Source organism: Dermochelys coriacea, chromosome 7, assembly GCF_009764565.3.
Source record: "Dermochelys coriacea isolate rDerCor1 chromosome 7, rDerCor1.pri.v4, whole genome shotgun sequence".
NCBI classification, from domain to species: Eukaryota; Metazoa; Chordata; order Testudines; family Dermochelyidae; genus Dermochelys; species Dermochelys coriacea.
Window position 1 is genome coordinate 117,356,029 of NC_050074.1, and position 27,644 is coordinate 117,383,672.

General features: G+C 40.5%; 1 protein-coding gene across 2 annotated transcripts in view; it reads right to left on the minus strand.

The window, feature by feature from the left end:
- Positions 1-7,765: 7,765 nt before the first annotated feature.
- SHOC2 (SHOC2 leucine rich repeat scaffold protein) overlaps positions 7,766-27,644 on the minus strand; it is a 101,307-nt gene continuing 81,428 nt past the window's right edge. For both annotated transcript variants that reach the window (XM_038410371.2, XM_043519462.1), the window contains 5 exons: positions 25,300-25,488; positions 23,009-23,131; positions 18,217-18,354; positions 14,858-14,975; positions 7,766-12,824 (listed from right to left, as the gene is read on the minus strand). In XM_038410371.2, coding sequence (XP_038266299.1) covers positions 12,616-12,824; positions 14,858-14,975; positions 18,217-18,354; positions 23,009-23,131; positions 25,300-25,488 — 777 coding nt within the window. In that variant the 3' untranslated portion in view covers positions 7,766-12,615. The remainder of the gene's footprint in view (positions 12,825-14,857; positions 14,976-18,216; positions 18,355-23,008; positions 23,132-25,299; positions 25,489-27,644) is intronic.

A 27,644-nucleotide genomic window follows, 5' to 3' on the forward strand; every position in this document is an offset into this window, starting at 1 on the left:
ATTATGGGGAATGTGCTTCAATAAAATTAATTATAATTATCAAACTATTTCAGAACTCCGTAAGGAATGGAAAATGCTCTGTATTTAAGGTACTAAAACTAATATTTGTTCTGATTACCAAGTGGTAGGGGGAAAAGACTGACCCTAGAAATAATTGTTATTTAACTAAAACTCCTCCTTACCCAAATCTTGGCCCTGGTCTACACTACAGTTAGGTCAACATAAGGCAGTTTATGTCAACCTAACTATGTACACACTACAGCCTTGCTTCCACTGATGTAAGTGCCCCACTACACCAACATAATAACTCCACCTCCACAAGAGGCTTATGTCGGTGTAACTGAGGCGACACAGTGTCAATGTAGACACTGCCTTCCTTACATCGGCTGTGGTTGCAGTGGAACAGTGAAACTGACAAGAAAGCCTGGCTCCTCAGCTGGACTGCTGCTGAGTCTCTGCTCCAAGCTGGATTGCCATCCAGGCTCCTGGCTTGGGCTACCCCTAGGGTCCCCGTCGGGAGCATGGCAGTCGACCAAACTCCGGTTGCAGATCTCCCTGCTGGAGAAGCCCAGGGGTCAGCTGGGTTCCCAGCGGGGAATGTGCGGAGCTGAGACCCTCTGAGGGCTCTCAGCCTCCCCCCCCCCGCCCACAACACAGCCTCTCTGCATTCGCTGGAAGCGCTCCTGGTGAGAATGCACACTGCCAATAGAAGTGTGGATATCAGCCACCTCAGTAATTACTAGGTTGAGTTAAGATTGTAGTGTAGACATGCCCTTAGTTATCTACCCCACACTGAATCACTTATTCAGAAAGCCCCCTGATAATCCAACCCTTCCTGTTTAGCTAAATGTCTGTAACATCCCTGAAAGTCCAGCTCAGCATGGTTGCACGCTATTTTTAAAGGTATGATAATCAAGTATCCAATGAATTAACAGCAAAGGTATGAAATCATAAGCAAATCTTCTATGCATCTATCCAGCAAGGTTTTTGTCATGGTGCTCATCTCTGCCATCCATCCTATAGGTGTGCTACAGGAGACTCAGAGCTAGTTTCTCAACTGTTCTGCTCAAGAGTAGGCGGGTGGACACCAGGCTGTTTGTTAGGACTGCTGGCTCTAGAGAATAGGCAAGACTATGGTATGTGATTAACAGGAAGCCATGGGACAAGCTCATAAAATGTCTGCCCCTTCTTAGCTGTTATTTACTACAGTGCATTTAAAAAGCATAGTGACTTTGGAATAGATGTTAAATGGGTATAAAATGCATGCATCTATATTGCATTTTGTTAGGTATGTCCTGACTACTGGAAACATTGATTAACAGCTCAAAGAACAAAGAGGACCAGGCCCTGCGTCCTGCCTGCCTCCACTTACCTCCAGCTGGATTTCATTGCTTTCATAATGGCTGGAAGGTATGATTAGATCATCTAGTCTGATCTTCTGTATTTCACAGGCCATTACATTTCATCCAGATACCCCTATATTGACTCCATATTAAAACTAAAGCAGCTGAGTTCTCAGGAGAGTAAATTGTTATTTGTCTCAGGCAGAGAACAAGAGAGACTGAGGTGCTACCACTGTCCGAGGCCCCTGAAGTGGCAAGGAATTGTGTAGGTCAGATACGCCCAGATGATCCCGGCAGATGATCCACATTCTGTCAGAAGGCAAAAAACCAAACAAACCCAAGGTCCCTGGCAGTCTCACCAGGGGAAAAATTCATTCCTAACACCAAATCTAGTGACCAGTTTGACCCTGAGCATGTGAGCAAGGTACACTAGCAAGATGTCTAAAAAAAGAATTCTCTGTACCACCTCAGAGCACCGGACTAGTGTCCTGTCTCCACCTATGGCCAATCTCTGATTCTTCAGAGAAAGGAAAAAACAAAACAAAACCCAAATCAGAATATATCTTGCCAATTGTGCATCGGTGGGGGAAAATTCCTTCCTGACTCTTGCAGATGACTGGCTGAAGGGCTGAAGCATGAGATTTGCTTATAGTCAGTGTCTTAACTCAGAGCTGCAAGAGTTATGAGCCTATTGAGGGTAAGGCAAGCAATCTGGTTCTCCCCAGGGCCCATGAAGAAAGGGAATGAAAAGGAGGGGGTTCATAGATTTACAGATTCCAAGGCCAGAAGGAACCATACCAATCATCCAGCCAAACCCCTCAAACACAGGCCATAGAATTTCCCCCAGAAGCTGGATTAAGCCATATTCTTTAGAAAGATATCTAACATTGTTTTTGAGACTCCACACAAGGATGAGTCCTCCACCTCCCCTAATGAACTGTTTAATGTTCAATTACCCTCACAGCTAGGAAACGGTCTTATTTCGAAGTTGAACTTCCAGCCATTAGATCTTGTGATGCTTTTGTCAAAAATACTGAAAAGCCCCCCAGATCAGAACTCTTTTCTGTGTGTAAGAATCTAGACACAGCAATCAAATCACCTCTCGATAAACTGAGCACATCATGAGGCTTGTTTTCCAGCTCCGGGATAATTTTTTGTGGCCTTGCTTTCAAATCTCTCATTTCCAAATTTCCAAATCCTTCTTGAAGTGTGGACACCAGAAATGGCCACCGTATTCTAGCAGCAGTCTTACCAATGTTGTTAACAGAAAGACTTCTTCCCTACTTCTATTTGATAGTATATTCCTGTTTATACAGCCAAGAATCACATTCACCCTTTCTGCCACAGCATCCTATTGAGCGCTCCTGTTGATGCAATTATCCATGATCAGCCTCAAGTCCTTCCAGTTAACCAGGATGTTTAGATCACTCAGTGGCAGTAACCCTGCCCTCCTCATTGTTTACTAGCCCACCGATCTGTGTCTCATCTGCAAATGTTACCAGCAAAGACTTTATAATGTCATCTATACCGCTGATAAAAATATTATATAGAATTCAAAAACAGACCCCTGGGAGAGCCCTCTAGAAACAGCCCCACTCACTGGTATCTCCCCGTTAATACTACATTTTGAGATCAGTGAGCCACTTTTTAATCCTGACCTGTCAGTGCCCCACAGTACAAGTTTGTAATCAAAACGTTGTATGGGGCTAACTCAAATGCCTTGGAGAAATCCAAGTCTATTATATTGACATAGTGGCAGCAGAGCTGCCTCCAAGACAGAGCTCCACCCTCTCCTGGGAAACAGAGGGCATGTGGGGACCAGGTACTGTCTGCCTCATGCCGCTCCATCTTCAACAGGCCTTATTTTCAGTAGCTTGTACTTCAGCTGTCCTATGCTTTCATTGTCCTCCCCAATTTCCAGCTTTATCCTCCCTTTCCTTCTCCATCATCTCATTTCCCCTTGTCCTTCACATTCCTTGCCTCCGCACCTCTCCAAAGTCCACATCAAACTCCTGCCCCACCCCCGCCCCCACTACCTCCCATTGCATCTACTCTCTCCCATCCTCCTGGTTCTTGACTGCTCTGCTCACACCTTCTCTCTCATTTAGCCCCTACCCTCATGCACACTAACTTTGGCTTCCATGTTGATGGCTCATCCCACCTTCACTGGGTTACCTTTACTTCCTTATTCAATCTCCAGTTCTGAACCATCTCTTCTACTCAAGGCCTTGACCTGCACTCATCAAGCCTTGTTCTCTCTCTGCTCAAAACTTTCCAGTTCCCTCCCGCTGCTGTCTTTAATATTGCTCATTGCCATGTCCTTCATTCAGCCTTGCACTGACTTCCAACTCATCAATATCCACGATTACTCTACAGCTCTCAGTCCCATAATTCCCTCCATTTATTCCAGGGTGCTTATACCTCCACCTCTGTCACCTCTCCATCCATTCCAACGCAGAGATCTCATTCCTCACCTCACATTTCCTTCCTCCACTGATATAACTGGAGAAAATCCAAGGAGTCTACAATTTAAAGAGGCAAAAAGTAGGAGAGGGATGGGACACTGGGATAGTCAGGACACAGATTGTCGGTTCCATATTTTTGGTTCTCTCTCCCAGTCCATCTAATTATCACTGCATGGAGAGGAAAGGTATGGGAAAACAGGCCTTGAAGAATTGTGATCTGAAGCTGGAGAAAACTGAGGCAAAGAACAGGACCAGAAACCATATGGAAAGAGCTTTCAATAGAGCTGTGCAGAGCAGGTAATTCTATTTTGTGGAAGATTTTGATATGTTGATGTTTGGTTCCATTCCAATTTGGAATGAAACCCCAACATTTCAGAATTCTCCATGAAAGGGAACAGAGCCTCAGCCCACCTGGCAGGCTACCCCTGAGCCCCAGACTCAGAAAACCATGGGGTCTTGTCTCCAAGGCAGTCCACTTGGAGGGTTGCCCTACAGCTCCACATGCAGGAAGCCCAGGCTGACAAGGAGCCAAGAAGTCTCAGCACTTGAGAACTACAGCTTCCAGGGGAGCTCTTATATTTTTTGATGGATTACATGGGCCCCAAGAGTCAAAGGCATTAACATGACCCTGAAACTGTCAAATAAACAGATTTAAAGGTTATAGGTTTGGCCTACAAAGACCTCAGACTGTTTAGTACCAGGGCAAATGCAGCCTTAAACATCTTTAGTGTTTTATTAAAGGCAGAGAAAAAAAGGGGGGGGGAAAGGGTTAAAGCATTTGAAATGTAAAGTATTATGAAAGGCTTTCATTTTAACATCATCCCTTGTTCCCTTTCCCTGGAGAGGGTTTTCAGATGGAACCCTCCCCTTACCATCTCTTGGATGCTATTAACGATGGTAATAGCTGTTCTTTTGGGGAAAAAAAAAAAAAGTTGGGTGAGATGGGTTGGTGTTGTCAGCATTGCTGTGGTTGTTAAAGTATGATTCCATTTCCTAGAAGACAAAACAAGACAAATACACACAAAAGGTGAAAGCAAAGACAAACTGCATTTTCTAGCTCTGGTGTTGACGCTCACTTGCAACCTCACTGCTGAAAAAACAAAGAGACAGCACTCAGGGTTATCAGCCACTCTGACACCTGCCAAACTTGTACCAGCATCAGGCTGCTTAGGGAGAGTATTGCTTTTAGCTGCCTCTTTCTAGTCACAGCAGTGTTGCAAAATATACAGTCTTGGCAAACTGAGCCAGACTAATTGACCCGAAGACAAAAGGAGGATAGGATAAAGAAGAAATGGGGGGGAGGGGGGGCGGAGAAAAAGGACACACAAAGTGGGTAAGGACAAAGTGTCAGATCTCAGGTGACAGTGAGAATTTAACTGGAGCTGGTGGTGATCTTGAATTATATCAGTAAGCCTTTTTGTTTGCGCTTATTCAATCTGTCACTTTTTTGCATCTTTTCCCCTCAACATTTGTTATAGGTTATTGTGACATTTTATGAACTTTCACTCATTTTTCACAGTTGAGCTCACAATTAAGGTACATTTGTAGGCCCAATTATCATAACAGACCCTGGCTTCGGGGCAGCCTGCCAGATGAGCTGAAGAGGAGCTTAGGAGGATAATTAACATCACGGTGCAGGACGTGGGCTGGTCTCAAAAACTATTGTTATACCCTTACTCCAAACCATCACACTGCCAATCTAAATTACCTCCTGCTCTCAAGATTTTCCCTTCCTGTAGAAGTTGACTAAGATGACTGGTAAATTAGCTTTGGTGCCAACTGATTTGCTTGACCCATGGGTATAAGTCTAGCTATGGTTAGGAGACTGGGTTTTTTTCGTTGATGCTCTCTACTCCTGGTGACAGACAGTGGTCAGCTGTCCATAGTTTTATTTCTAGATCTGCAATCTTTGATACTGGTGATCATGTCCTGCCCGACTATGGTGCAGTGGAAGAGACTACTATTCAGTGGTTCTGCTCTTTCCTACTTGATGTGTTCCAAAGAGTAGCAGTGGTGTATTTCTCGTGCTCACCAAGCTCTCGGGTGTTGGTGTGCAATTTTCCATTCTGTTGACACTTCTATTTTTTCTATGCACCAACATGCCTTGTCTTGTTCAAGACAATTTTTTTCAAAATCCCATTAGGCACCTATTGATATTTTTAGGTACCTAAATACATTTAAATATCTAGCTCTGGGGCACTTAAGGCCCCAATTGGGTAATGAACCCTGTACGAGTCCAGAGTCCTAGATAATCCTCTCACCCCACATTCCTTCCTAGCATTTGGGATCACCAAAAGGAACTAATTTAAGAGATCCAGACTTCAGACTTGTTGGCTAATGATATAGTGTTTATGATGGAGGATGCCAAAAACTGGAACTTTATTCATTTTTCACACCACCAAAAGCAGTTTCTTGAAATTCAGGACCTGATACAATGCTCATCAATTCACTTTACCCAAAAAATAATCGGAAGTAGCAGAAGATCATGATTGGTTGGGGATGTTGTTTCTGAGTTCCGTTAAGTCTCAGCGGTTTCTGAGGATAGTTTAGCTGATGCCAGTTATCAGTAGTCCATTACTAATTTTGGTGGTGGCTGTTTTCAAGTGGGCATGTCTTAAATACAGAATTTTTCGGAGAGGGATCCAGTAAATAAGGAAAACGGGAAACTAAGTGATATCCTGTGAGAAACCACCACCACAGAAAAGGAAAGGAAAAGCAATTGAAGAAAAAACACAGCAACAATGGAGATTTATAAATGGCTTCAGAACATTCTGAACATTAAAAGCTTAAAAAAGGCCAATTAAAATATTAATAGCTCTCCTGTCAAGCAATGTTAAAGCCATATCTTCTAGCACCATGGACTCTCCAATAGCATGAAAAAGTGCTTGTACTACTAGTATAGATATTTCCTCTCACTGTGTTTTAATTAATAAACTATTTTAATAAGTTGAAGTAGTTTAAAACGAGGGCAATTTCTATTTGTCTCAAAATTAACTGCAGGAGATAGTGTGATTCTTGCTATTATGGTTAATTCAATAAAGCATAGCAACTGCTGCAGTAGTTTCTATAGAACAGATTTAACCCCAAATTGATCATTTTGTAAATGAATCATTTTCCACTAATAGAATACTTGGCATTTATCTTCAGAGCTTTAACTAATTAATTTTCATGAAATACCTGTATTATCCCTATTTTACAGATGGGGAAATTGACACACTAAGAGGTGAAGTGACATGCCAAAGGTGACCATGGGAAAGAAGATCAGAGCTGGGATTAGAACACAGGAGTCCCTGGCTCCTAGTTCTCTGCTTAGGTAGCTAGATCATTCATAGTATGCAGATTGACATACAAGTCAAAGATGTAATACTATAATTATCAGACACTCTGGCCAGGTGCTCAGCTGCTGTAAATTGGCATAGCACCATTGACTTCAGTGCAGCATGGCTCAAATACTATAGTGATAAGTGGCAGTGATGCCTGTATGCTAGTTGAGAATCTGGCTCACTATTTTAAAGATACTCAACTATGATTAGCATTTTGATAGGGGCTGGGGGGTTGGAGGGGAGCGGCGGGGGATGCATCGAAGTTGAACTCTTAAGATGTTCTCATTTCAAACAAGTATTAAGCACTCTCTTTTTGGTTTGCAGAACATGATGTAAATATTTACTACTTGAAACACTGAATATGTATCACACGAGCTACACATACTTGCAAGATAACTTTCAAAGCTACATAATATCACTTTGAAAAATTTTTCTTTTATTAAACCAAATATTAAATCCAGGTGATTTCTTGTCTCTTAAGAACTGTAGTTCCACATCTATTTTCATGTATGTGGTTATTTGGAACTCATTTTGCACTAAAATCTATAGTCACGGTTTCTTTTTCCTTCTAAACAGAATGATCCTATATTGTTTTCTTTGAGTTTTACTATATAATAATATAATAACATGAAAGTAAAAAGTTTTACCAACATTTGCTTTATAAAGGTGTGCAATTTACATTTTTATGTTTAGAGCAGTTACTGTCATGCAATTTCTGAAGTTTCCTGAAATTGGTATACATTAAACTTCATATTTTACTTGGAAAAACATCTTCAAAAGAGTGAAGAGGTATATAATGAAAATGCAGTTCTCAATCATTTGTGACACTGCGAAAGTATGATTTACATCCAGGTTAAGTTAGATTTTAACACTAGAAAACTTTCAAAAGACTCAGTGGCAGCTCATTTACAAATATACTATTTATAATGAATGCATTGATACAGAATGACATTTATAAAAAAGCAAGGCAATCTTTTATATTATAGACATAACAATCAACATTACAATAATTCAGATTAAAAGTACATTTTTTGTAGACTGTTTACACTTTTGTTTAGCTTTTGATCACAAATTAACGTGATCTGGTATTTTTCCACAGCAAAAATCCTGTGCAGACCTGTTTAAGACCGAAACATCAGAATAATAAACATAAATCTTCTGATCACGAGAATAAAAACAAAAACCGTTAGATACTGTTTGTAGATACTATCCTTTGTAATTGTCCTAACTGTGCCTTTTAAGTTTGTGTGTTGTGCAAATTACTGCCAACTGTACGTCTAATTAAAAGCAAGTTCTGGCATGCCGATTAAAGATACAATTGAGGTGCAATATTGACTATACAAAAATACTCTGCTGCATTCAGATTCCTTACTAATACAAAAGACACGTCCTCCCTTGATATGTTATGATTTTGTATTGATCCTTAAGAGAGAAACAAGGAAAAGGAAGAAACATCTGATAAAAGTTTTTCCATTAAAAAAGGTATTCTGCATGCTTCCAGGATTAAAGATGGTACTTGAAGTTTTTGTTTTTCAGGTGCTGCAATGGGTTCAAGTGCTAACCAGCTGGATAATGTTTCTAAGTCCTGTTTTTTAAAACCATTTAAGTGAACAAACTTTATTGTTCTTTCAAGAAGTTTGAACACATGATTTCTTACACAACATTAACAAAACTGCACTAAAACCAAAAGAGGCACTGAAGCATCAAATACTCTACAATACTAAGTTGTTTTAAAATAAAGTAACAAGAATGTAAGAGTTTCCAATAGCATCGGGCAAGTTAAAAAAAGGCCAGGTATGCAACCATATGACCAAACTGCACAGGTTGTGTTCAGCTAGATGTTTTTGTTCAGGAAATTAAATGTGAGGCAGCCAGAGAGGGAACATTATTATTATTATTATTATTATTATAGTGTTTATGAAAACCAAGCATTTTCAAAGCCAAGAATTAGCAGCCAAATTTCTATTTAGTCAATTTAAACACAATATAACTTGTTTCAAAACTAAAAGTCATATTGCCAGTTATTCTTCCTTTACATTTAATCAACGTTTTAAAAAAGACAACCCTTATAATCAGTTTTATACTTATCAGAGTACCATAATACTCTCCTCTGTAGCATGGTATTTTGCTTTTGTTAGTAAAGGCATAGTTCATGAGAGTGTCCTATAAATACAAGTGCTGATACTGCCACAGGCAGGCAATAGAGGTCATGATTTGATTTGCACCCAGATTTCTAAAGATTGGCACACTTTTTATAATCTCTTCTTATTTATTTCAGAGATAGCACTACCCAGAACAGTATCGCAAGGGACAAAAGTTTTAACAGAAATCTGGCTCACCCCTTTGACCATCCTAGTCTTAAAAAGTACCCCTTAGAACCTTATTACTCCATCTTGCTCATGCTTCAATACCATATATTTTTTAGGACTGAGTTCTTTCTTCTCATTTTTAATTTAATCAGCATGATCCAAAATTCTTAAACATATATACAAACCCTACTCAATGGCATTTGGCATTAAAGACAACCTAAAAACTGTACTTAGTTAACAGATGCACAATGCAACATCCTGGAAAATTAAAAAAAAAAGTTATGTCAGGTTTTAAATGTTCAAGGTGTCAGATAAATAGCTGAGGGACTAATAACATTTATACACTAAAGCTTATTCCAAGCAATGATACTCACCCATTTAACACCAAAATTAAATAACTCATTTTATAAGGAAACTTCTTGAATTCTTTGAGTTAATTCTTTGCACCAGAACTTAATATCTCACGCTGTTTTACTCACACTCCCTCTAGACATTGCAAGAAGTATTTACTTCAAAAGTACAAAATTAAACTTCCAAACAGGTCTCAGGAGTATTTGGCATTGAAGCTACTATTTTAGCACAAGGATACATTGAAAAATATCCTGTTTTTAACATAGCTATGTTTTAATTCATTACTTTATTCCCACAAGTGTAATGGAGACGGGTTTTTTTTAAGAGTGTAAAAAGTATTTTTGGTAAGCCAACTTCTCATCCAACCAAGTTTTTGGAAGAGGGGGGGTCAGCTCCAATTGTCATTATCCAGTCATTAACCATGTACCTTAACAAGATGAATAAATCAGATCAAAATATTTACATACTAAACAATCTTAATTCTGTAAATGCAGCCCAACAGCATCTATACCTGACTGTCTAGCAGTGGCAATGGAAACGCTTCAGGAGGAGGCAGCCTGCTATTAGATGCACTATTACTTGAAACTTTTAAGAAGCACCTAAAATGACTCCTCTTGGGCTAGTTTCCTACCGTATTTCACACCTAAAATCTTGCTCTATTGTAACAGATCGAGACACAAGTTATCTTATAAATTAAAGGGCAAATTGTCTCATCAAAAATGGGATTAGGGGTGCAAACAGGGAACACAACTGATACGTTTTAAGACACAGGGGCAGCCACCTTTGTTTTAAGGAATCATATTAATCAGAAAATGTTTTCCCAAGTGAACTGAGGGAGCAAGAAGTAGGTTTCAGCAGTAAATTCAGAAGTTAGATTACAGTCTTCAAAGCTACACATTTCAGCATCTTCATATTTTAACATCTTACTGCTGAGAAAGATTAACTCCAGGCAGAGCTGTAATAAACTAGTTTCTTTTATAATCTAAAATCTAAACTGAAAAGCTACAGTAGATGTAAAAAACAAGGGAGGGGAACGGACATTACTTGGTAAAATCCAGTGACATCTACAATAGTTTTACAGCACGTTTGAGCCCTCTACGGTTTTATATCTCCACCTGCCTTCCATTTAAAAGCTTTTCCTTGTTAATAAAAAAACATCAGACAAAACAGAATGCAAAGTTACCATTAATGCTGGAAAAACCAGACCAAAGGCAATACATAAAATTAAGCACGTCTAAAACCCAAAAATTATACTCCCCAAACTTCTGCACGGGAAATAGATTTTTTCTGACATCAATTGATTTAATTTCATTCAAAAGATAGTCATCTCTAAGTCATAATACTCCAGCAGCACTCCATTATAATGAGTATAAATTGGACAGTTTAGTCAACATCTGAAATGTAACTGCCTTTAGAATTTCCATCTTCTTAAAGAAAAGATCATCTTAAATTGATATTGCAAGTGGAGTGATAGTATCTATATCACTGCAGCATCTTTAGCTTTCTAAGCAGTCAAGCAAATTCAAATAAAATCGCATGTGAACCACTTACAGTATTTCTACTGAGCGATCAACATCTGTGCACAAATGAAAAGGTGCCTCTTTTTAACAGAACGTTCTTTAATACTGAAATTGACAGGATGAGGTTAAAAAAATAGATGTGGTACTGAACTGAATATTTTGAAGCAAGTGCCCCAGCTGTGGGGAAAAGTGCATTTAGTTCAGCAGCGAAACAGCACAGTGTGGAGCTATTGTGCTTGGACACAGAAGTTCCATAATGGAAGGAGGTACAAGGCAAGTCAAGATATAAAACCATAGTACGTTGTTAACCAACCTTAAAACTTACATATATTGCAGTGTTTAAAAGTAAGACATTCATTTATTGTACAAGGACTGTGAGGAATCCTTAAAATTGCCTGTTGTAGTTTATGACCCAACATTATAACAAAAAAAGATAATATATATTATTTCCTTGCCATTCAACTGTACTGTTAGACCTTATGAATCTGTAACTTCACAAAACAAAAACTGCTCTTCACTGAGACCAATCTGAAAAGGTTACTTGTGCTAGAAAAGACCAACCACAAAAGGCTCAGTTCAGATATGTTATGCCCACAACTGATAACTCAGGGAAGCAAGACTTACAAGAATTCAAGCTTTTTTGACTGCATCTTTTCCACCTACCAGTTGTTTTGATAAGTAAATATTTTTAGTATACAAACCAGCTGATAAAAATTCTTCAACAGAAGCATATAAATTCTAGATTGATTAAAACAGAGCAAATCAAAACAAAACAAAATCCAGTGATTTACTCTGACTGTAAACAATATAAAAACACCGTTTGTTTCCAATCTCAAAATAAATTAAAGAAAATCCCACCAACTTCAGGATGTGTGACCCTACCAGGTTTTGACACATAGGAGAGGGAGGAAAACAGAAAAGAAAAGTTCACCATAAAAGATTGCGCATTTTTTGCTAACTGAAAGTAGATCTAAGTAAAAACTACTCTTTTCCCTTAAATTTAATAACTTTTGAACTTGTTGGCAATTGCTTAAAGTGAACTGGCATTTCCAGATTACTCAGACAAACATCCACCAAATTCAGCAAAGAAACCTTAGACAAGCATTTTTACAGAATAAAAAAAAAATCTAAATGGCTATGATTCCTCTATTAGCAGAAACACATAATGCAGTCTTAAATTTGCCTTTTTATATTATTTATATATTTTATATATAATATAATATTATATGTATATTATATTATATATAATGACAACGTTAATGCAGTTTGTATTTTGTACAGTGTATGGGACAATCCAATTTACATCAGACCATAGCACGATATGGTCCCTGCATTTTAAGGAACTGAATGATGAAGGAGGGTCCCCCAGCAACGATCTGAGGTGGAAGGTGGCTGAGTGGGCAGTTCTCAATACTCATTATTGACAGTTTGCTGCAGAGCGCCAGCTCAAAGGGAAGGCTGTGCAGATTGGGGTTGTCATTCAAATACAGTTCTTCCAGATTCTCCAGTGTACCTGGTTAAAATAAAACATTCATGAATATAAAAGTAAAATATCCCTTTCGTTTCAAATGTAAGCTTATAACATATGAGTAGAAGCTTTTAAACTCACAAGGGAAATAAAGTTAGAAATTCTCTACCATGGAAACAACCCATGTCCACTTCTATTTTCAAGCATAGCAACCTCCTTGCCCACAGGTGTCTAAGTAAGAGTCACATTCAGCTCAATTGTCTGTAGTGATGGTCACTGAAAGGTTTCCATTCAAAGTGTGATTTCTACATAAATCAACCAATATGATGTGCTAGAGAGCAGAGTAACATGTTCTTTCTTGCCCATGCTTACCTATCTTGGAGGCCAAAATCCAAACTAGATAACTGTATATCCCTGTATATAGATCCTTTCATTGCAGTTCCTACAGATCATGTATACTAGAAGCACTGCTTCTGTTCTGAGGGCCAGCTCCACTTTACATTAATAAAAATGGTAAAAAAACCAACAACACTTGTTCATGGCAGGATAGTATTGCACCATTGGTTTGTCAAAGTTTCCCAGTGATGTTGCATTGGGGACATTGGCAGGAGCATTAACTGAGCAAAGACAGGTTTACACTGAGTAATTCTTTAAGGGAGTGAGCGGCATGTGGAAAATGATGTACTTGGACACATACCGCAAAATATCAATAAGAGTTTCAATGCTAACTGGAAGTAGGTATTGTTAGAATTCTTTTATTATTTGTTTTACTGTAGTTAAAATTAGCAGAATTTTTTCTATCATGTAACAGTTCATAGTCGCAGAGTCAGTAATGAGAATATGTAAATCTCTACTGAATACTCCTGCTGCTTTACAACACTCACCTCTTGGTGAAACATCAAAGACCTAGAGGAGAAGCAGAGAGGGTGACAGGCGTGTTAGAGGGTTAAAGAGCGTGTTGGGGAAGGAAAGGTTTCAGGACCACTGGTGGATTGGGAGAGCGTGCGAAAGGTTCAGAGTACAAGCAGGGGAACTACATGTAGAATATGAGGAAGACTGGGGAGCCAGGGTGAGAGACTGCAAAGCAGAACGGGCAGAGTTGAGCAGAACTCTGAGCGCTCATTATCCGATAATTCTACATGAGACAATCAAATTTGAAAACTTTAATAACCCAGTCTCTACCACTCACTAGAGTGTTTTAAATATAGTAATTTATTTTAACTCTATAGATTAGAGTACAAGACACCTGAGCTCAACTAATTTATGATCTAGAATGCATAGGGCCAGGTTTAGCTGAGATTTGGCCCTTCTAACTCCAACACATGTGCAAGATTTGCACTGACTGTGACGGTGTTTCACTGGAGGTGCTAACACAGCTGAAGTATCTCTGTTTCTCTCTTCTCTAGCCATGTGGCGCTGTATTTCTCACTCATTTTCATGGTGTTTAGGTCTCTTTATTCTCTTTCCTCTCCTTTCCCTGTATTTCCTTCTCCTCTTCTCTTGTCTCAGCATGGTGAGCAGCAGTGTGATGATATGCAAAATGGAAAGATTTGTAGAAGGAAAGTGCCTCTCCTAGATTCCCTCTGCAGCCCCTTTCCTCACATAAAATTTTACTTCTGTAGCGTGGCCAAAAAGAAAAGTCACAGGATTAGTCTGATTCCTTTCCTATTGAGTCTTTACAGGGAAAATATTGGAAAGGAAAGTTGTTTAACACTGACTGGCATTGCACAATCCTATAAATTTATCTTTAGCACAGTGTGTGAAGAGCTTGATAGAGAAGGAAACTACTTAATCCAAGTCAGTTTCCCGCTACAAGTTCTTCACACACAGGGTAATTAATCAGAAAAAGCTAAGTCATTTCTCTCACGAAAACAGAGAAAGCATGTAATAATATTGTAGTGCTGGCAGAAATTTCAAGTAGGGGTGCATACCTCCTCACAATAAAAGTTTCTCCTTGAATTTTGTGGCCTCTGTTTATGAACACAATACATTTCTATCATTGTGTGTCTGCCAGAGGTATTTGGAGGTTATTGCTTAACCATCCTGTATATTTATATTTATCAGAAATAGCACCTTACCAATTTCTTCAGGAAGGTGTGTGAGAAGATTCTCTCCTAGTCCAAGATGTGTCAGATTGATGAGGTGACCAATTCCTCTTGGAAGGGTGGTCAACTGATTATTAGTCAAGACCAATTTCTGGTGGAGAAATAAGTTCTTAAAATTACTAACAGTGCTTTCAAACAGCCGAGTAACATCAGAAAATGTAGTTATTGAATTGACAGATTGCATCTCCAGCGTAAGGAGGGAAATCTCTAGTTCTCTATGGCATTCAAATTCTCTGTTAATTATTACTAAACTTAATAAACAACATGCACTTTTATCCAAGGATATGAAGGCACTTCATAAGCTTTACTGAAACCTCAGAACAATTCTGTGAAGTCATTATTTTATTCATTTTATACCTGGTCAAACTGGGGCAGAGAAGAGAAGTTACTAAGTGTAACTGGAGGTTCTTAGAGATGTGTGGTCCCTATGTATTCCACACATAGGCACACATGCACCTGAGTCTGGAAGTTTTTCCAAGCAGTGTCTTCTGACCCAGGGTTTAAAGGGCGGTGCGGGTCAATGCCACTCCATTTCCTCCTGTTACCGCAATGTAACCAAGTCCAAAGCAGAGGGGAAGGAGTGCGCGTAGTGGAATATAGATAGGGACCATACATCTTGAAGAACCTCCAGTTACAATAAGTAACCTTTCTTTCTTGTGCAGATCCCTCTGTGTATTCCCCACGTGGGTAACTTGCAAGCAGTGATCAGCGTGGAGTTGGGTGCAAGGAGGCTGGCAGCAGAGCTGTTTGTAAGACGGTCCTTCCTACTGCCACATCCATGGCTGTCTCGAGTCAGGGCATAGTGTGCTGTAAACATGTGAACAGATTGCCAAGTCACAGCTTTGTAAATGGGATGTCAGATAATGCCGTGGAGGCTGCTTGCGGTCATGTGGAGCGAGCTGTAACACTCCCGAGAGGGGGAAGTTTTGCTATCTTATAGCATTTTAGCATGCATCCCCCTCCTTAGAAATCCTCTGTGAGGAAATGGCTTGCCCCTTAATCTTTCTACTATGGTGACGGAGTCTTTAAAACTTTCTAACGGGCTTGGTTCTTTGCAGGTAGAATGCCGGGCTCGTCTGACATCAAGGAAGTATAGTTTCTTGTCCTCAGGAGAGGCATGAGGTTTTGGAAAAATAAAGGTAAGTGAGTTGATTGGCTGATATGGAATTCGGACACAGTCTTGGGGAGGAATTTGAGGTGTAGCTGGAGGGAGACCTTCTTCCTGGAATACTGTGTAGGGAGGGTCTGCCATCATGGCCACTACTAGCTCACTGACCCTTCTGGCTGAAGTGATGGCTATCAAGAATGCCACTTCCATGGGGAGGTAGGTCATGCCATAGGTTCGAAGGGCAGCCCTGTGAGAGCTGACAGGACAAGGTTACGGTCCCAGGGTAGATTTCTGAGGGTGTTGCTGAGCCCATTTCACAGCCACTTGCACATCTAGTGAATTAGGGGAAGGGTATGTAAAAAGGAAATCAGCCCCTTTGGCAAGCTTGCTTCTGGATGAGGGCACACTATGCAGGTATGTGCCAAACCTTTCTGGCCAGTTGTAGTATGGCCTCGTTTATGAAAAGGGCCACCCTAGATGGCCCCTGGGGCTGTAAGATGTCCAGGAGATGGTGCTGGGGGTCCTGGACCTCCTCCAATGGGATTTACAAGTCAGTAGGCACCCTTTAGAGAAGATCCTGATATTGCAATGATCATCTGGCAGAGAGGATAGCAAAAGGGATGAACATGTCATCCAGTGATGAGGCAGCTCCGGTTGGAACCGGTGGTACTGGCTCAGTGTCTTCCTCCTCATACGCTGACGGAACCAGCTGACGAGAGGGCGACGAATGGCAGGACTCCTGCAACACTGCCAGTGTCTGCTATAAGGGTGCCCAGTACGGCCAGAAGGAGGGATCTATTAGCCACGGTGGGCCCACAGGAAATGATATCAGGCCCATCCCTGGGGAAGGGGGGGTCATAGCCAGGAGGATAGGGCTGCTGCAGCTGTCTGAGCTGCACTGTGTCGGAGATATCAGTGGGACTATCTCCTCCGAGTCTGAGGACAGTGCCATGGAAACAGTGGTATTGTTGGTACTGGGAGGCCCCTGTATGATGGATAGGGAAGAGGTCTCTCCTATGGCAGTAGCCCCAGGTTCATGCTCTGGGGTAGGAACCTCCCTGAGAACCGTCAGACCCGACAGAAGCAGAGACTGCAGATAATGGAGGAAGACCTCATCCAGTGTTAGAAAAGTGTCCATATGGCCTGGAGTCCACAGGGTTCCCATCAAGACACCGGAGGGACCTGGTTTCCCTGCCAGAGCTGGCCAGTCTCCATATTGCAGAGGCAGTACCAATGGTACATCCGGACTGGCGTTCGTGGACGCGATTGGCCTATCTTTGTCCCTAATGGATCCCTCTTCTTCGCCTTCCCTCTAGCCGAGGGGCCCCGAGTGACAGTTCTGTGGGATCTGTGCATGACATCTCACCCGACCTGGCATGGCTTGTGGAGCAAATATGCTTCTTGTAGGCAGTCCACTGTGTGGATATGCCGTTATGCCCATGACAGTGTTTCTTACTGTCACAGGCAGCCCCTTGTCGTTGGGCTTCAGTACCAGTGGCTCCGCTCCGTTGTTCATGCTCAGAAATGTATTGCTGGCCAGCTGAGGCTGATGTACAGGGGGGTCTCCAGGCCAAGCTCAGATCAAGGCCTCTTCCATCAGATGCTTCCTCAGCCTGAGTTCTTGGCCTCTCTGGTTCTGGGGTGGGAAGGGCTTACAGATGCTGCACTTCACAGAGATAAAGGCCTCACCCAGACAATCGAGACACTACTGATCCGTGTTTTTAATGGAAAAGGAGCAAGGACAGGAAACGCAGTTCTTGAAGTCCAGGACGCTGGGCATAGTCCCTGGAATAAAGAGAGTTTCCCCCCGACTTGGGGGCGGGGGGGGAGAGAAGATATACACACACTCTTTTAGAGACTTAGAGTGAAGGGCAGGATTTCAACTCAGGCCACGTGGCATCAATCCGCACCACCCCTTAAACTCTCGGTCAGGAGCACGAAGGGAGATACTACGCACATGTGGGTCAATGGACGCTGCTTGGAAAAACTGCTGGACTCGGGCACGGCACACATGTATACCCACATGTGGGATACACATAAGGACCAGCACTTGAAGAATTAAATTTTGTTTTCCCAAGGTCAACCAGAGAATCAATGGCAGAACCAGGAATAAAACTCAAAGAGTCCTGATTCTTTATACTCTTCGCTAACGATAAACTCCTTCCGTTAACTTTCCTTGAAGAGCTAGATACCATCAATTTATCTCCTCTCATTATAGTTTCACCTGCAGATCCTTAAGGTAAGCAATTTCATTTGGCAAGGATTCCAGTTTGTTCTCCTCTAGATCCAACTCTCTTATTTTCCGTAGGTTTCCAATGCCATGGGGAAGTTTCTTCAGAAGATTATTTGACAAGATAAGAACCTGAAGAAAAAAACGGAAAATTTTAAGTAATGCAGAAAGTGCCAACTAAAAGAGAATCCTCTTAGACTTCAGAATTAAGTGATAAGTATTACTTAAGTAGCATTCAATAGAAAGCAAAATTAACACACTGTTTAACAAGTTTTGTAAAACTCCTGTGAAACTGAACTAAAGGATAAAGTTGAACTTAAATCAGTAATCAAAATTAACAGGTTACAAAATGGAGCTTAACGGAAGTGAAGTTTAAATTCAGAACAACATATTTCAGATTAACAGGACATTTAAAAAATGTGCATATTTTTAAAATAAACAGTGGAGAAACAAAAACCTAAGCGCCCATTTTAACCAAATAAATCAAGAAAAACAGACTACTACATAATTCCCCCATCATTTATATTCTTTCACATGCCCGCCACAGTGCTATCCCTTATGCTCGACACTCCGTCCCTGACCCTATCTGCCAAACCTCCCCACCTCCTCTTAATTTTTATACCACCTTCAAGAAGCTGGTTTTGGGAAGGGACTAATATAACAAAATACTTGGCCACTCTACACACATGCATTGGTCTCCTATAATGACCTCCCTCATCAGTCCCCTTTTTTAATTCTTCTGGTGCTCCCAGTTACTGTTTGCTCTCATTTTAAATTAGGATTTGCTTACCGGGGGACATGCAGGAAAATTAACTGAAGTTCTAAATTTAAAAGGGGATTAGTTAAACTGCATTAAATCCCTGTGTGGGCATTCTTATTGAGAATTCAAGTGTCATCAACTCAATTTAGATTAATTCACTTCCAAAGTACATCAAATTAAGCCCACTTTAATTCTGAATTAGTGTGTCCACACAGCATTTTCTCAACTTTAACTAATCCACTTTAAAAGTTCTTTTGGATTAATTTTCCTGAGCGTCTCCATCTAGACAAGACCTCAGATTGTAAACTCCTTCAGGTAGAAAATTTGTCTTTTCTATGCTGTAAAGTACCATGCTTATGTTCTTATGTCATATTCTTATGCTCATCTACGAAGCCACATAATTCATTCAAGAATAGTTTGCAGTAATATAGCACCTTTCTCCAGAGCAGCTTAAGGTTGCTTACAAGCAACTCATAACTCCTCAGTGTGGTTGGTAGTTAGGCACAGAAGTGAAGGGCTGCATTTTTGGTGGTGCTGAGCACCCACAAATCCCTGTTAAAATCAATAGAGCTACAGGTGCTTAGATCCTGATAATCCATGCTCTAAAGCAAGGGTGGGCAAACTACGGCCCGCGGGCTGCATCCGGCCCCCCCAGCTTTTTAATCCAACCCTTGAGCTCCCGCTGGGGAGTGGGGGGTCTGGGGCTTGTCCCGTTCTGGCACAGTGGGGGAGCAGGGTCAGGGGCCGTGCCGCGCCCCCTCTAGCGGCATGTGCCCCCTCCAGTTCCTATGCATAGGGGCAGCCACAGGGCTCTGCTCCACACACTGCCCCTGCCTCCCATGCAGCTCCCATTGGCCAGGAACTGCGGCCAATGGGAGCTGCAGGGCAGCACTTGAGGACAGGGCAGTGCACAGAGCCACCTGACCGCGCCTCTGGGTAGGAGCCGGAGAAGGGACATGCTGCTGCTTCCAGGAGTTCCTTGAGGTAAGCGCCGCTCGGGAGCCTGCACCCCTGAACCATCCCCCACCCCAACCATCTGCCCCAGCCCTGATCCCCCTCCCACCCTTTAAACCCCTCGGTCCCAGCCCGGAGCACCCTGCTACACCTCAACCCCCCCCACATCCCATAGCCAGCACCCACAGCGGGAGCCCTCGTTCACCCCCATACCCCTCCTGCCCCCCGAAACCCTCAGTCCCAGTCTGGAGCACCCTCCTACTCCCCAAACCACTCATCCTCAGTCCCACCCCAGAGCCCACACACCCAGCCAGAGTCCTCACCCCGTTCCACACCCTTACCCCAATTTCATGAGCATTCATGGCTCGCCATACAATTTCTATACCCAGATGTGGCCCTCGGGCCCAAAGGTTTGCCCACCCCTGCTCTAAAGGCTATGTCTACATTGCAGCTGGCAGCAAACCTCCCAGCCCAGGTAGACACACTGACAGATTTGTGCTAATGGGGTTCCAGCTAGTGCACATTAAAAAGAGCAGTGTGGATGTTGCAGCTCCCGTGGAGACTCAGGCAAGTCACCCAAGCTCAGACCTGGGGGATTGGGCAGGCTCAAGAGCCCAAGCTGACACCCAAGCCACAACTTCCACACTGCTACTTTTAACATGCTAGCTCAAGACCAGCTAGCACGAGTCTGTCAAACTAGACTGGGAGGCTTGCTCCCTGCTGCAGTGAAGACTTACCCTTGGTGACATCACCAAGGCCAGACAGCTCTGGAGGGGTGTCCGGCTGGCTTCAGATAGTTAAGCTCTCCCAGCTAAACCCAATAGGGTCTGGGAATTGATCCCAGCACTGTGCTAGAATTGCTTGATATTTCTCCTTTCTAATCCTACCATGTTATTGTTTTACGATATTAAAACACGCACACAAAAGTGAGTAGTTTAACAGTTAATGCAAAATTCTACAACAATGCATCATTAGGGTTGTATGCAGTATTGCTGTAGCTGTGTCGGTCCTGGATATTAGAGAGACAAGGTGAGGAAGGTAATGTCTTTTACCGGACCAACTTCTGTTCGTGAGAGAGAAAGTTTTCATGCTTACACAGAGCTCTTCTTCAGGTCTGAGAAACTTAATCAGGTTAGGATTGCACAGTTAAAGTCAGGAAATGCCGAAGTTAAGGTTAGCATGTCAATAATAACGTGGTCTGGTTGCAGATCCTGTGTATTTTAAGGTACATACTATACAATATGAATAGTAACATATTAAACTACGAATCTAAAAGAAAAACAGAACAGAAAATATTACTGTGACACAGGGCCAGAAAGGGTTACACAACTAGTAGGCTAACTGATCCAGATTCAACCTTTAGAGACATATTAAATGATATGTAAATGGTAATTAGGGCCATTTCACTTAGATAGACTAGAATTAGAAATGCAAACCTGTCTGGTTAGAGAATTAGAGGTAATGCTAATTGTAAGTGTTTTTTTCTTTTATCTTGTTAGGTGTTAACCATGTAACCAAACAGTTCTTGTCTACTGCTGAATTCTGTTAATTCAGAGATCAAAAGAAAATATTAACATTTAAATGAACTGTGAATGTAGTGATATCACTGGCAATCTCTCTTTGAAGTATGTAGCAAACTACCTGTAAATACCGGGAGATAGGCAGTTGCCTTATGTTAATCCATGTAGCTAATTATCAGTGACGCTTAGGAAATAGGAGGTCTACTTCAAAGCTAGGATAATTGCCTACTGTTCACCCAAGGACTGCATGCTGCCAAGAGGCTGCCCAGGAACCGTACAAAGAGCTCTTGGGACCTGATCCTTTCATCTCAGATGTGCTTAAGCGTCATTGGGGGAAGTCTGAGTCGCAAGACTGATATCTCCAGTCCCATCTGGATCAGCCTGATATTGGACATTGGACTAAAACAATGGACTAATTCTGAAAGAACTCTTTGCAACTCTGAAGTTCACCATATCTACTATGAAACTGATATACATACAGACTGAATAGAGTTTTTAGAATGATCTTTCAACCAATACTCTCTTCTTTTTAAATAAATTTTAGATTAATTAATAAGAATTGGCTGTAAGCATGTATTTCGGTAAGATCAGAAATATTCAGTGACCTGGAGGGTAATGTGTCCGATCCTTTGGGATTGGTAGAAATTTTGATATGATGATCAAGATTTTCAATAATCCTCTTCATATTTGACTTGGATCTCTGGGAGGAAGTCCAAGGCTGGGTTGCTTTAAGGGAACTGTGTTTTTGGCTTCTGGGTAACCAAGGTATTGTGGAAGCTGTTTTGTTGCTGGCTTGGTGAATCTTGGTGAAGTATTAGAATAACCACCAGTTTTGGTGATTGTCTGCCCCATTCTTCGCAGTTTGCCCTAATTGAGCAATCTCAGCGTGGTTCCCCTGTGATCCCAGTCCACAATTACCAATGTGTAATGTGGCTGAATTAAAATTGCTGTAAGAACTTTCACTTTTGCATAAATATTGCATAAGCAGTTCTGTTTAATTCCCTAGTGTTTTTACGTAGTTGTAAAATTACCTAATTTTACAACATAAATATGCCCTTAGCTATTGGCACTCTAACAACAAAATCTGCTTAATGGGCCAACTTGGTTCATGGATTCCATCTACAGAACTTTCTCTTTAATCTCTTGGTGGTTGGTTTCGAGGCTCAGTCCAATGCTTTCTAACTGAACTCAGTCCATTTTACCATCCTTTTGTTGGCATATTTTGGCCCACTTTGTTTGTATGCTGGTCTCTCTGGGTGTTCAGCTCAGATTTCATTTTATTTTCTCCACTGTACATTTTGTGGTGTGAGGCTATCTATAGATTAATACATTAAATAGGAACACAGGCTTAAGGAACAAAAAACATTTAAAAAGCAATTCATGAAAGCCATAAACTTATGAAACACTCATATGTTCGGTTAGCACACTTATTCTTGGGACATATACTTTTCTTTTTAAACTGATCATGCAAAATAATATTACTTAAATTTGAAATAGGAAAAGTTCATTTCTGAGGATTTGCTTAATCAGATATTCACTGTATTCCTCTCACCTCAAGGGAAACTAGCCCAGACACATCCTCAGGAATTTTTGTGAGCTGATTAGTGGCTAAATTCAATTCCACCATGCTGGTCCAAGTCCCAAAGTCCAAGGGGAGTGAGGTTAGCTGATTGTCCTGCAATTTAACAAATAAAAGATGTAGGTTTTGGCATGAAAATACAGCAAGGTAGCCTGGAGATTAAATAAGATGAAGCATTTAGATAAATCAAAAATTTGATTTGTTCTTATATAAACCAATAGCAAAAACTTAGCTAAATGGCTGAATCTCTAAAATGCATTCCCAAAATATAATGAACACCACCCAATCTAGACATGTTGAGCTGCATTTGTATTACCAATGTGATGGAATGAAATGGAAACAACATATTACAAAGGCAATAACTCATGAAATTTCCAAGGTCTCAATAGTTAATTTTGACTTCTTACTCTTTTCAACATTATGTACTGTTAGCTAGGATGTGAACACTTAAGACATGAATAAAAAACCACCACCACCACATCATGTAAAGAACCTAGCAACAATTCTGCAATCCTAAGAATATGGAGGGTGTAAGGTAAACAAAAAAACCCTAATAATAAAAGGTCAAGTACCATTACAAAATAACTTAAGCGTCAGACATTATTTCAGGATCTGGCCTAGGGCAGGCAGTTGGAACAGATATCAACCAGCAGCGCTCACAGGCTCCATGTTTGCTGACACCGGGGTAGTTTTTAAAATAGCAAATACATCCAAATTGCTTATGTAGTAAAAAAAACTGGAATGAAGTTAGACACTCTCACTATTTAGAGTGCTAGTGATATAATTTGGTCTAGAGTGGACACTGTAAATTCTAAGAAAGCAGGCTGTTCAAACTACTGGTACATGTGTGACATTAAAGACTGATAGAAAAACATTTCTTTAAATGTACCAAACTTAAGGACCCATCTAGATTACAAAAAGGAAGATGTTGCCTCTTTTGTCTGACTTTTCCACATTGTCCTTACACCTGAAAAACTCTTTCCAAATAATGTGCCAGGCACTATCCTCTCACCATTCAAATCTTTCCCCAAGACTAATTTCCATTGTGAGGTCAACAAAAATTCAGTCATCTAATAATAGATGTACTGGAGGACAGTTAAACATAAGATTTTACAATACAATAAAAATTTTAACCCCCTTGAAATGACTAAAACATGCACCAGCCACTTTACTTTTATGTTGCGCCCTCTTCATCTGGTTCAGACTGGAAATAAAGCATAAATTTTTAACTGTGTAAGTAATTAACCATTAAAATAATTTACCAAGGGTTGTGGAGGATTCTCCATGAGTGACAATGTTTAAATCAAGATTGGGTGTTTTTCTAAAAGATCTGCTCTATAAATTATTTTGGGGAAGTACTATGACCTGTGTTAAACATGAGCTCAGACTAGATAATCACAATGGTCCCTTCTGACCTCAGTATCTATGAATCTATTTTTGTATTTCAAAAGGCAAGCTCTTCAGGGAAGAGACTATCTTACATAGCTTGAAAGTGCCTTGTACATTGTAGGTGCTGTCACAATTAGTAATAAATAATAATTGCTCTCATTTATTGATAAATACATTTTCTAAAATTTATTTATATCAAGACATGGGAGGGGCGATTTGTTGAGTTTCAAAGAGATATTGAAAATCTCTGAATGTGTATTCTGTTACATATTAAACTAAACTCAGTCATTTCACTGTTACACTATCATCCCTCATTGCTATTTTCTCCTTTAATCTGTCATCATATGCTTATATTGTGATCTTTAGGGGATGTAAACAGTCTCTTTAAAAATATACAGTATCTAACACAATGGGACATGAGTTCTTACTGTGGTCTCTAGGCTACCTCAACGCAAAAATAATAGTAATAACAAGGTCTTAATTTTAGATTTTGTAAATATAAGCTTAAAAAAGCTACAGGATATTTCTTTCCAGGATTCCGTTTTTAATTGAAATGAAATTGTTTTAAAACAAAATATTCTTCTGCAACATTTGCAATTCAACCATTCAGGTTCCTGAACATGCAAAGTACAATCAGCTTCACTGATTTTCATTGTCCAAATGTGAAGGCAATGTGAAAGAACTAACAGAATAAATAGTGAAAAAATGAAATGGATCAGTTACACAGGTAAAGGATGTGTGTCTGTGATATCTTAGTAAGGTGACAAAGGGTCCCTTTCATATGCTACAAGTTTATTCTTTGTATCATTAAATTTGTTACAGTTCAAAGAATCTGCTGTGGATGTTACAAGCAGTGGAGCATTGATGTGGCTCACCTTCATGTTCAGCTTACTTAACACTTTAGCTCTAGAGAAAATTCCAAACGGGATTTTGCTGATGCGGTTGTGTTCCATGTTGAGAGAGTAGATTGTGGAGAACTGTGATGGGCCACCCACTGGATATGACTGGAAGCAGTTCCTGGCCAATGTTAAACTAGTCAGGTTCACAAGACTCGATAAAAGACCCTGGAAAGGGAGAGAGGGTAGGAGAGAACCACACACACACAAACATTCAGGATATAGTTTCACTTGAGCTTTGCTTTTAGATTTATTTGAAAATGTATTCTTTCACTGTATTGGGTCTCTTAATAGTAGCTTTCCCCAGCCCACACTACAAGGTAAGTGTGGCAATCAACTTCAGAAAAAGTTCTCCCATCCATACAGTCTCATGGGCAATCACTAAGAGAGAACTGTATTCCTCTCCTCCCACACATTTATGGTGCTAGTATATAAAAAGTACCAACATTTAAAAACACAGCTACTGCTTTTTTTTGTAACCTTTTTCTACTTGTAAAAAAAATATAGTGGTTTTGAGCAACTGATAGCACTGGCTAGAGCCACGCAGAGTGTAGACAAAGGTTGTCTGGAAAGCTCAGCGGGAAAAAAAAAATCACATCAATCCTCACCAGCATCTCCAGTACTGGAGGAAATGCAACCAGTGCTGATGTGACAAGTAGAATAGCTATTGAGTAGAGGAGGAGATGCAGCTAATGGTGCTGAATTGTCGTAAGTCATGCTCAAACTGGAAATCAGATATAATTTTTTTTTTAACAGTGTGCGTAACCAACCATTGAAACAATTTAGCAAGCGTCATGGTGGAGTTTCCATCCCTGGCAATTTTAAAATCACGATGGCTTTTCACTCCATGCATCTGAAGAAGTGGGTTTTTTACCCACGAAAGCTTATGCCCAAATAAATGTGTTAGTCTTTAAGGTGCCACCGGACTCCTCATTGTTTTTCTCTCTCAAAGATACCCTCTAGGCATGATTCTGGGGAAGTTCTATAGCCTGTCTTATACAGGTGGTCAGATTAGATGATTACAATGGTCCCTCCTGGCTGTGGAATCTATGAATATAGCAACTGTCCTTTAGAGAATCAGAGACCAAACTCATCCTCACTTTGATGCCACCCCAGTTGAAAATGGATGGAAATAGGTGTGAACCCAATACGTTGTATTTCAATGAGGTTTTTTAAAAAAAAAATAATAACTTAATAAAAAGTCTATGCTATGAATTGACTTGACATCAAGAATGAATTTGCTTTACAGGTTCCTACAGTTATTACTTAAGCTTCAGCCACTGATGTCTGGCAGGTCCTTATTTTAAAAGGATCTTGAAATTCAGATAATGTACATACTAATAGAAATAGGCCCCCCCAAATGGTTAGGCACACTTAAAAACATTTTTCAGAAACCCTAATTTTTTTCTGATCTTAATCCTACCATAAAATAATCTAAAAGTTACTTGCATGTGTCTTTTTGTGACAAACCAAGAAGAAGAAAAAAAAAAAACAAAACAAACAGACCCAAAATAAAACCATTAGAATTAACCAACTGGGTGCTAAGTTTTGTCATTCAAACCAACTGCTTTTAGTCTTGCTTCTTGAGAGTTTTGTGTGTGTGTCTAATAGATTGCAAGGTCCTTTAGGCAGGTGTCAAATATAAGAGGAAGGGTAAACACCTTTAAATCCCTCCTGGCCAGAGGAAAAACCCTTTCACCTGTAAAGGGTTAAGAAGCTAAGATAACCTCGCTGGCACCTGACCAAAATGACCAATGAGGAGACAAAATACTTTCAAAGCTGGAGGGGGGGAACAAAGGGTTCTCTCTGTCTGTGTGATGCTTTTGCCGGGACCAGAGCAGGAATGCAGGTCAGAACTCCTGTAAAAAGTGAGTAAGTAGTCTAGTTAGATATGCATTAGATTCTGTTCTGTTTAATGACAAGTTTCAGAGTAGCAGCAGTGTTAATCTGTATTCGCAACAAGAAAAGGAGTACTTGTGGCATCTTAGAGACTAAAATTTATTTGAGCATAAGCTTTCGTGAGCTACAGCTCACTTCATCGGATGCATTCAGTGGAAAAGCATCCGATGAAGTAAGCTGTAGCTCATGAAAGCTTATGCTCAAATAAATTTGTTAGTCTCTAAGGTGCCACAAGTACTCCTTTTCTTTTTGTTTTGTTTAAATGGCTGATAAAATAAATTGTGCTGAATGGAATGTATATTCCTGTTTTTGTATCTTTTTGTAACTTAAGGTTTTGCCTAGAGGGATCCCCTTGTTTTGAATCTGATTACCCTGTAAGGTATTTACCATCCTGATTTTACAGAGGTGATTCTTTTACTTTTTCT